Here is a 10,747-nt window from a genome sequence, read left to right as displayed (position 1 = left end):
CCATATATTATACTGTTTGATGCACTCTTATTATCAGCTCAGACAGAACATTCATGTATGATGGGTCGTAAAAAATGAATGAATTTATGCTGCAGGTTGCTCAGATGTAACACTCAGATCATGATGGATCCAGGTCATTGGTGGTTTCAGAAATGTTATTTTACTTTTAGCTGAAACTCTGTCTTCTTTATTGTGGGGGTCTCTGATGCTTGTGTTTTAACCCGAACACCTGGTATAAAGGTGCACCTTTAATTTCAAAGGTTTAATAAGTTTGGTCTCCATAAAACAACTTGAATGTCAGGATATTGGGTTGTTTGTGTATTTTATGTTGTTTCAGCCCTCTTAGTAACAAGCCTATTAAAGGCTGATGGCTCGAGAGCAAACTCGGCAACAGGGCTTCATTCAACCTCTCAGTGCTTCAGTCTCTGTGTTTCATTATCGTTCATCATAATTTTCCTCACAATCACCCATTCATTCAACAGTTTCTTCTATTTCCTCCTGAACCTGGTGTTCGAAAACCAGCTTTAAAAAGAAACAGATTTTAAGTGATGTCGCAAAATCACATCCTTAGTCAAATATGTATTTTTATTAACAAACGAATACTGAAAATCGTGGATCAGGAAACAATCTCTTGTATTCGATTCGTTTTTAATCTAGGTGTGCAGACTTCCTGAGAAGGAAGAGAGAAGAAAGCTGCTGGTATGAAAAGTTCAAGCCTGGTTCTTTGACACCCCTGAAAGAAAAAAAAAATCATTCTCTGCAGAGACCTTTTCACCTGTGGAATTATGAAATAACTGGAATCAGCCAAAAGCCCATCTGTACAAGTAATCGAGGTCCACTGCAGGTGTCTGCAGTTTTATATAACAAAAGGACAGCTTGCCATCATAAGCACAATTATTCCAGGCTGCCAACCCAAAAACAAAAGGAGCAGTGACATTATAAACCAGTGATCAGCGTGTGCTCGTGCTAACCACATACTGCATCTAATGTGTCATAATATGGGATGGCCCAGACAGATAAGATTACAAGTCCTGCTGTTACATTTACTCAAGACAACATACATGAAGACAATAACAGTGTCCTGACTCTAAAACAACACTGACGAACACACCAGGCCAGCCATTTCCAAAATAAAATCTAAATGTATTAAGACTTCTTGGATGAACATGGATGATATTAAGGTCTCTGTGAATCCAACACAACGATTTCATCAGCACAGAAGGCAAAAATGGGAAGAAATAAGAAACACGCCGCAGGTTGCAGTAAGCCTGGTACACTGTGAGATTGTTCAGGGCCCGATGCATTACAAAAAAAAAGGAAGTACACATTGTAAACACACTAAAGAGTAAACACGGGTGAATACACACACACATTTCAACAACTTATAAGTACACTTGAAACACAAATAAATAATGAACTCCATATTAGCAAACATACAGTATATTGCTCCTCATTTCAGAAGACACACGTACAGTAGATTCAAGACATGACTGAAAACCCCAATTCTACACTACTGAACCCAGATGCACGCAAATTTCAATTGTACAAATTCACCTGTTTGTGCTTCGTCCCTCTCGACCTCATTCACACACCAATACTGGGGATGCCGGGTGGCTTCAACGCGAGACCTGAACGACACTTTCGTACATGTTGTTCTCAATTACCTGAACGGATTAGGCCTCACACAAGAAGAACATGTAGGCACAGCTTCAACCTTCAAAGTGCATAAGAGCAAATGTTCTACTCGACATCACTGCGGTGGAAGTTTTCTAAGTTTTCTTGTCTCAGATTTTAATGCTGGCAACAAGAAGAGTGTACCTCAGACACAGTCACATGTGAATGTTTACTGTACTCCATAACTTTTGGGAACTTCACAATAATGTATTTATATTGAATTATATTGAATCAATAACACACTGAGGTCAAATTCTCTCTCTCTTCTGGTGCAAACACCAGCTTAGATAAATCATTTTTTGATGTTAATTACTGAAAAAAGTCCTTTGAATTATTTTTCCCCACAATAAATAGGCATCCTGTTTTATTGAAACCAGCCAATAACATCTAGAGACCCTGTAAAAGACACTTAATGTATATTTGAGAGTATGTTCACGCATGAGGCCCAGTGTTCTTAAAGGACCAGTGTGTCAGATTTAGAGGGATCTACTGCTAGAATACGACAAAAACCCAAACTAATATTCATGAGTATGTTTTCACAAGTGTATTATAAGCTGAAAATAAGAATCATTGTATTTACATCACCTTAGGATGCTTACAGTAACCCAGATAAGACCAAACACCGGCTTCAGAGAGGGCCTTTCGTGGCCACGGTAGGTTCTCCTGCACACTTGGTCGGGGGGGGGGGGGTGTGAAGAGAGGGATATTCATCTGGCTGTAATCTGCAACCTTAGCGCAAAATGTCACTAAATCCAACACACTGGACCTTTAATTCTCCGCTAAAATAAATTCACACGAACATAACAGAAATAAATACAGCACTTAATATAAAATGAAACATTCTCTTTGGAAAAAGTGAACCAGTTGGTCAGTGAAAAGACAGTTTTCCTCTGGCAGAGTCCTTTGCTCTTGAGCAGATGAGGACATGAGCAGAGATCCCCCTAAATTGCGGCCTGCTCCACCCTGCATAGTAGCAACCGAACAGGGAAATCCCCTGAAAAGCTAAATGGCACTCCTCCACCACCACCATCACCACCACCACCCGACTGGAAATCCTGGAGAAAACCCTCCTACAGAGACAGGGACAGCTTCTATGTCCTCCCTTCACGTCAGCTGATGGCTGCAAAGGCTTTGCCTCACTCCAGCTTGGACATCTCATATCTGGTCGTCATGATTTCCTGGGAAAGAATATGCAAATATAAACCATGCCAGAGGGACATAAAGACATTTTGCCAATCAAGCCTGACAGCCTGTCAAGCAGTCCATTGTGGCAGAGCACATATATTCACTTCATTTTAATGTAGGTACCGATGGCATTTCTGTAAGTGTTTTTGAACAAAGTTGCTCATCTCCACAGATCGAGACTGACCATCTCTGGTTAGAAAAATAATGTTGTGTGTGAATTCTGTTTTGAAGATTAGAAAGTGACACATACCTCATCTGAGTCCAGCAGGACTGGTAGAGCTCTGCAGCGACAAACAGGACCAAAGACAGACTCTGTTACAATCACACATCTTATTTGAAAACACCTTGCTGGAGTAATAAATACAATGTGATGGGATGCTTACACATCAGTGAGAGAGCTAGGAATGTTATCCTCCACCCACTTCAAGTCCTCATCCTGGACAAGCAGAAAAACAAGATGAAAAAGTAAATGCTGCCATCTGCTGAACTGTGTGAAACTTGTACGGCAGCATTTCCTAAACTTGGACAGCTAATTAATGAATACAACACTATTCAAACAAGGTGTGCAGCTGTGTTACTGACTGGGTTTGTTTCAGCAGGCTTCACTGTGCCATTTGCCTCACTTTTCGATGCCCTCAACTTTATACCATCTGCTGTGAACAGAAAAAACACAAGCGGGGAAGAGAAATAAATATTACGAGAATACTAGACACTGAATTTCTGCGTTACAGGTGAAAGCAAGACTCCCATGATGTTATTGTACCAATGTTCGGAGAGGCGATGAACTCCTCAATCTCCTCATCGTCAGAGTCGTCAATGAGAGGCGTGAAAGCATACCTGTGGGTATTGAAATGAAGTGGTTAAAATACCAGAAAGAAAGAAAAAAAGTGTTGGTGAATTCAACAGTCCGAACACACTACTCGCCTTTGGTTGTTTGCAGATGGTCTCCACAAAAACATTATGACGAGCAGGACGACGGAGAACAAAAACCTCCAGAAAGCATCTTCCACCCACAGCTCAATCCAGTCCTTTCACACAAAAACAGGTGTGATCATCAATAAAATGCCAACTAAAAATATTTTTGGAAACACTACTACAAATACAAATACGCCAAACCATACTCACAGACTGGCAATCTGCTAGCCTGAACTTCTTTGCTGTCCAGCCTATGAAAATGATGGAAGCTGAGGGAGAAAAGGGCGAGATTTGAGACACAAACTCGCTCCACTGTGTGCAAACTGCTACAAGTGGAGCCACTTACCAACGACAGCAAATATTAACGTGTTTGTAAAGTGTCTGTAGAGAGACAACTTGACGGGGTTCCTCCTCAGCTTCAGGGTCTTGATGGTTTGTGCCAGGCTGACAAAGATGTTAATGGCAGTCAAGGTAAACATGTTCCACAGAAACTGTACATGTTCATCGATGAGGCCCCATCGATGAAGATTACCACTACATGTGATGCTGTAGTTAACGTCCATGTTTTGCCTTACTTCTTTGCAATCACAGTCTTATACAATTCAACTAATTAGGTGCACACTACCAACTATTTCCAGCTATGTCCGATTAATGTTACTAAGCTGGCTTCTTCCCCAGAGTCCTCGTGCTTTCTCGTCTTGCAGGTTCCCATGGATCATGGCAGCACCTGGATTGTGGATCATGGTTGCACCTACTACTGTGGTACTGCATGACAGGCACGGCAACTGTCATGACTATGAGTCACATCTCTACTATTATTAAATACATATTCAAAAAATATTTGAATATATACGTATACTATGATACACTATTATTATTATTGTTAATAGTCTTATTTCTCACTCTCTCTCCCCAGCCGGTCGAGGCAGATGGCCATCCATCTGTTCATGTTCGCGGTTTTGTTCGAGGTTACTGCCTGTTAAAAGGAACTTCTTCAAAATGTTGACTGCGACTGACTGCGCAAGAAAAGAAGCACTAGCAATGGAGGATGCTAAGAGCAGTTAAAACGTCAACCCGCCACTTTGCAGTTTAAGTGCTCTTTTACTGCTAATCATGTGGGTAAGGAATAAGACAGCTGCAGATAAAGCTCTCCTGGTCTAATCTGGGCTCATGGGAAGGAGGTGAAGGGCAGAAGGGAACCACACAGGGATAGGTTTTAGGTGCACAAAAGGATATCCACCAGCACAGAGAGGAGTCAAGCAGAGCCAGGGGAATGCTGGCCAGCAGGGCCAAGTCAGAGTCTTTCGCCTAGAAGGGAGGATAGAGCAGGACCACAGGACATGAGGAAGACAAGAGAGATGTGGAAAAACACAGATAGGATGGGAAATGAAAAGGCAGCATCAGCAGTAAAATATAGAACCGTTCACCAAAGAGCAGAGAAGAAAATATCAAATCATTCAACCCACAAGGTAAGACGACATAAAAACACTGCATTAAACGGGTTTGTCCACTTTGTGATTGGTGGTTCGGGTATAAAAACTATTGATTATTGGTGCTGCTGAGGAGCACACTGGAAGGATATGAACCAGATGGCGCAGGAGTCACACACAGCCAGAACAATCTCTGTAATGAGCACCGGGCCATTGTCTCGACCCTTGATTTTTGCCCACCCAACAAATCAAGAAAATACACAAACAGTGATGTCAGTTTTACTTCAAAACAAAATGTAAAAACAAACTAATAATAGTTAACTAACAGTTAACTCTTGATTATCTTTCATGTCAGGTTATAATCAACCAGAGGTGAAACAATGAGTCCAAGTCACTGATCATCAGAATCTTAATCAAATTCACTTTTGACCATTGAATAATGGGAATGAATCACCTTCCTCTGATTCAAATCGTTGTCAGTATCTTTGGGATTTTATGACTTTGTTAGATTAAATAAACAATTACAATTCTAACGTCCGATCTCAATCAAAAAACTAAATAAATAAATAAATCAGAGAACATAACTCACCCCAGTAATCCTCAGAACACCTTCAATGCTAGCAAAGGCAAAGTAGAGGATGCCGAGCCCCACAACTCTGTGCATTACTGTCCCCAGTCGAGGCCTAAAACGAAAGCGGATTGCCTGATTTTGTTTGCGCAATCATTTAGGTTTTACAAACAATAAAGTAGCTGTGTGGTTGTGTGTGCAGATAAATGCTGACATACTTTACAATGCCATAGCCGAGGCTGACGATGATGACGAGCAATCGAGCCAAAGTCCTCTTGAGGGCAGAGACCAGCTCGGCAAAGATCAACAGACCTGGAGCTAAAGGCAGGAGCAACAGGAAGAACTAGAATTACCACTTTATGGTTGTACGACTCAGCCAACCAGTAAATTTACCTTTACATCCACATCTGGTCAGACTCATATAATACATGTACTGAAGACTTTGAAGCGACTTAATAAAAGGTATTAAGTGTCTTTTTTGGTTAAAACTATATTGACATGTATGATTCCAGTGAATAATTTCGAGTGAGAAACAAGCTGTCTTCACTTAGAGATTATTTTTACAGAGCAGTACAAAGGACTGATGGAGAGCTTCATCACATGGTGCAACAACAATCACCTGAAGCTCAACATCAGCAAAACCAATGAGCCTGTGGTGACGACAATGTGGACGGATGGACAACCTGAAAACACAATACCTCTGACCACAGTTGTTGCCGGCGTGGAGGCATGGAAAGAAACATCTTACTGTCTCACATGGAAAAAGGTAAAAGGTATTTTGTGACTGATCCGTAGACACTCACAAGCAGAGCCGACAGCATTGGTGTTTTCATATTCCGCACAGAAAACAGCCTTCTCCACCATCCCCAAGAATATGACGCCTGCTATCCAGAACTGGATCCTCAGCAGATCCTTCCAGTAGCACGATGCCCAGATGAACCACAGCAGGGCGTACAGGATGTACACTATGCACATCACCATGTAGAACTGCGAGGCGAGAGTGAGGGATTAGTATAGAAACGCACGTGAGAGCAGTTTCTCTTCATTAATTAGACACATGAGGACGGGTCATCCAAAAACATCTACTATTACGTATAGGTCACTTGAATATAATGAGGCTCAAAGGTATTTGTTTTACAAATGGGTGATTAATGGTTCTGACATAATTCACAAAAACTGATTCCTTAACTCATCTACTTACAATCATGAGAGGCCATTCTGTGATAGAAATGTAGCCATGGCTGCCCTTCATCACAACATGAACTGGAAAAACAAAATGCAGACATGAGACAAGTGAAGCAAACACATTGATTACATTTACTTGCCCAAAATATTCCCTTTTTATGTCCTTATACCAAAAAAGACAATATTCTGACTATGCTGTATACATGGCAAATGCAAATGTATTTTCTGCTAATATTTTCATTTACATGCAGCCGTGCATTCTCCCATTAACTCCCTCTCTCACTCATTCAACCACCTTCTTGAAACACTTGGAGTTGTGATAATGATTAATAATGTTTAAAGGTAGGTGTGTTTCTCCTTTAAACCTAAAACGTGGGCTTTTGTTTTGTGCACACATCTCGACCACAACCTTCCAAACTGTCGGCAAGGCCGGGCATAAAGTATACAAATCCAAAGAATGTTCCTAAAATCCAAATAATATCAGCACATCCCACATGTCTTAATTGGAAAATGCTACAGACAGAATACGGTGTTTACATGACCCACATCAAATGTGGAACCTCGTCAAATTGGTAATAACAGTGGAAAATTAGTGTGCATGCAAACAGCCACTGATAATTTGTTTCTCTTGGTTTTGAAATCTGACACTTCACTGTCGGCTGCAGGCAGCTTCGCAATTATGAGCCAGCTTCTGATTAGGGAAGTCATTTCCACACATTAATGCACCGTTCTGGCCGACTTTTCGATCAATCAATGCTTTCAACGGCATGTCCACGCAGAGTGAAATAATACAGGGCGATAATGTTGCTCTAAGCCAGTCACACAGTCCATTAGTTGCTCATCATGTAAAATCTCACCTGTTAAATTCCAGCTGACATCCTGTTGACTGGTCACAAACTTAACAACCAGCAGGTACGGCCCATCCTTCCACGTGGTGGCGATGACGTTGTCTTTGATACTTAAACTGCCGTTCTTCACGCTGCTGCTGCTGCTGTCATCATACTCCTCAGTGAGCCATCTGATCTCCTTTTCATCCTGCAGTATTACAAACATAATACAGTGTTTATCACTTCAAAAAACACTGAATTGAGACAGACTGTGCTCCCTAAAGAGCACTTTTTTCTGTTTTCTTACCATAACGACACCCTTGACAGGTGGACTGACCGGACGTGGGTCTGCCTTGGCTTTCTGAAAAATACAGAGGGTTACTGGAAGTCGAGAGATAATGAATGCCAAGATGCCAAGTGTGTCACCTACTTTGAGCATTGGAAAGGAGCGCTTTCCATTGTCACATGTTAATGGACCGTGTTGGTGTTCGATGTACTCTCCTTGTCCGAGGGGATTTGGATCCAGGCTCTCCCCACGACTCAGAGGTGTTCTCTCATACATTTCCTGCAGACAATAACTCACAATTCAGCATTCATATACAATCAAGCCTAGACAGAGAAGACTGTCAGATCGTGCGTATTTACTTCAATACTTACTTCAATATTGTTGAATTCATTGTGACACGGATAGTATTTTAAAAACCAGTGAATAGTGAAGGCCACCTTCTCAGGACAGCCAAAAGACACAACTAAAAGAAGACATAAGTGATGATGAGCACAAGGGACAAACATGGGCACGAGTTTTAAGATAGGTCAGGAGCACAATTTCCATGTCTTACCTTTCAATTCAATGTCAGTGTCTTTATACATGGATTTCCTTAACAGCAGTGGTCTTGATGTCTGTGGATTAGTAAATAAAGTTTATGAGATAGAGTGGGACCAAGGATTACTTTTCTTATCAATTAATATGTAATAAGTTAGGTGAACTGATCAATCATTTAGGCGGGAGAGGGACACAGTTGTTAATACTGTCCTGGGTTCAAACCCAATCAAAATGGACTCTTTCTGTGATCGTGAAAAGGGAAAAAGACCTGTGGATGAGGTGAATCACAAACGTTCATGCTGTCTATAGCTGTGAATACGTCTGTCTGAATGAGTTCAGTGACAGGCTGGTGACCCTCAGCACACCTAACACTGCAACTGGATCTAGAACCAGAGACAACAACGGAGGGAACTTGAAACTTCTAAATACTTAAATTATTTATTAAGGCAAGTCCTCTTTGGATTAAGTCTGGGGAATGTGCCTTAACACTGATAAACACGAGGAGGGACTCCTCCTTGGCTGCAACTTAACTTTTATGGTGTTTTTAGTGATAAGTACAGTTCAGACTGGGATGTGAACTCTCAAGTCCAGGTCAAGAGATAATCGTACGGTTAGACAAATACCTATTTGGGTGCTAATTAGCAAAGACTCTTTGGACAGCTGTCTCAGGGTGAAACCAGCTAGTTAGCCAATGGCTGACCATAAAGTGAATCAGCCTCTCTCCACAAGGCTAAGTGCTGACTAGCTAACGACATACTCCGCTCTTTCGGTTGGCCCACTTTATTCAAATCTGCTCAGGATAGCAAGTGGCGGTCGACACCGGTTAACGCGATACCATAAATGCAGGACAGGTCTGTCATCACACTCACAGCTGACAGCGAACGCACATAACAAGGCTAATGTAGCTAACGTCAGCTAGCTACTACTGCAGTTATCCAGCAGGTTAAGTATTTCCAGTTAGATACTCACATTTACAACTGTGATTTTCCAAAGCCCCGTTTCCGGTGCTGCAACAACCACATTTATGGTACTAAGTAAAATTACAAATAGGACTGCCCATGGATAGAAAATCCCTCTTGTCGGACAGCTCCACGTCTCCATCCTGTTTGCAGTAGCCATATTCATTGCGGTCTTGAACGCTCCCCTGTAGGAGGCGCCCTGAACGCAACAGCTAGACAGAGCGTCTGTGTGACGTTACCTGTAAAGTAAGATTTTTTTTTTTTTCCTTGGCGAAGGCATGACGCGCCCGACTCTGCCTCTGATTGGCTTACACTGACATTCCTACCCCAACCCTAGCTAATCATCACTCCTCACTCATAAATCTTACGTCCTCGTGCCTAACTGTAACCAATCCAACAACGAAGGCAATGATTACTAGCCAATTAGAGGCAGTGTAAGGCGAGCCATTCTTTCGCCATCCTGGGAAAAACTAGTACAGTTACACCTGTTCCGGTTTGAAGTTGGACTGGTGTTTATCATCGTGGGCGAAGTAGCTGCTCCTTATCTCTCCCTTATCAATTAAACTTCATACCTGCAGTGGCCTTGACCCACTTTGATCTCTTTAACTGAAGACTGTACAAAAACAGTTGTCAAGGTACTAGTATTTATTTGAATATTTCCATTTTGGGACAGTTTTACTCTCCTAAATATATTTACAGTAAAGTCCAAGTTTTTAGTTCAGAAACTAAGTTACTCAGTACTGTGCTTAAATACTGTTTATCTATAACGCACTTCTTGTCGAACCCTCTGAGTATCTCCGGTGACTACTGTAAATGAAGTTCACACTGCACAAGATCTCAAGACTATTTGGTCCTCGAGGACCACCATGTCAATACTGAGACTGGGAAAATGGCTCAAAACTACTACAAGCTGATCCCTTTTGATCAATTTAAATCTCTTTTGTAAGACATAGAGCAGCGAGAATGGAGGTGAATCTGTCATGTTGTTGTCCTTTGCCTGTTTGTTGTGAAACTTGTTGATGTATCTTTTGTGTCCCTCTACTCTTTTATATGCGCTGTCATTTAGTTTTATTGTTTTACATGAATTGTAATTTTTAGATGTATTTTACATGTCTTAGCAGGGCATCATTGCAAAAGAGAGTTTGCTGTCAATGGCCTTCCCTGTTTAAAGGTAATTTAAG

At 41.5% G+C, this 10,747-nt stretch overlaps 1 protein-coding gene across 4 annotated transcripts; it reads right to left on the bottom strand.

Annotated features, from left to right (window-relative positions):
• Positions 1–566: 566 nt before the first annotated feature.
• tmem87b (transmembrane protein 87B) lies at positions 567–9,769 on the bottom strand. Of its 4 annotated transcripts, none has more exons than XM_076743428.1 (19): positions 9,577–9,769; positions 8,624–8,684; positions 8,442–8,533; positions 8,215–8,349; positions 8,092–8,145; positions 7,815–7,992; positions 6,974–7,035; positions 6,576–6,759; positions 5,991–6,090; positions 5,794–5,887; positions 5,011–5,082; positions 4,121–4,229; positions 3,985–4,043; positions 3,784–3,887; positions 3,623–3,696; positions 3,442–3,512; positions 3,243–3,295; positions 3,110–3,140; positions 567–2,852 (listed from the first exon to the last, which is right to left on the bottom strand). In XM_076743428.1, exons 1-19 carry the CDS (start codon positions 9,730–9,732, stop codon positions 2,811–2,813), a joined length of 1,731 nt encoding a protein of 576 aa, XP_076599543.1. In that variant the 5' UTR covers positions 9,733–9,769; the 3' UTR covers positions 567–2,810. The 4 variants fall into 4 exon arrangements, with proteins under 4 accessions (XP_076599543.1, XP_076599541.1, XP_076599539.1 ...); XM_076743426.1 differs by lacking the exon at positions 5,011–5,082 and adding an exon at positions 5,346–5,428 and having other exon boundaries at positions 4,121–4,218; positions 9,577–9,763; XM_076743424.1 differs by lacking the exon at positions 5,011–5,082 and adding an exon at positions 5,357–5,428 and having other exon boundaries at positions 9,577–9,763.
• Between the last annotated feature and the right edge of the window lie 978 nt (positions 9,770–10,747).

The sequence above is a fragment of the Chaetodon auriga genome, chromosome 11 (genome assembly GCF_051107435.1).
Source record: "Chaetodon auriga isolate fChaAug3 chromosome 11, fChaAug3.hap1, whole genome shotgun sequence".
NCBI lineage: Eukaryota > Metazoa > Chordata > Actinopteri > Chaetodontiformes > Chaetodontidae > Chaetodon > Chaetodon auriga.
The sequence above is the reverse complement of the archived record's forward strand: the minus strand, read 5'-3'. Positions and strand labels throughout refer to the sequence as shown.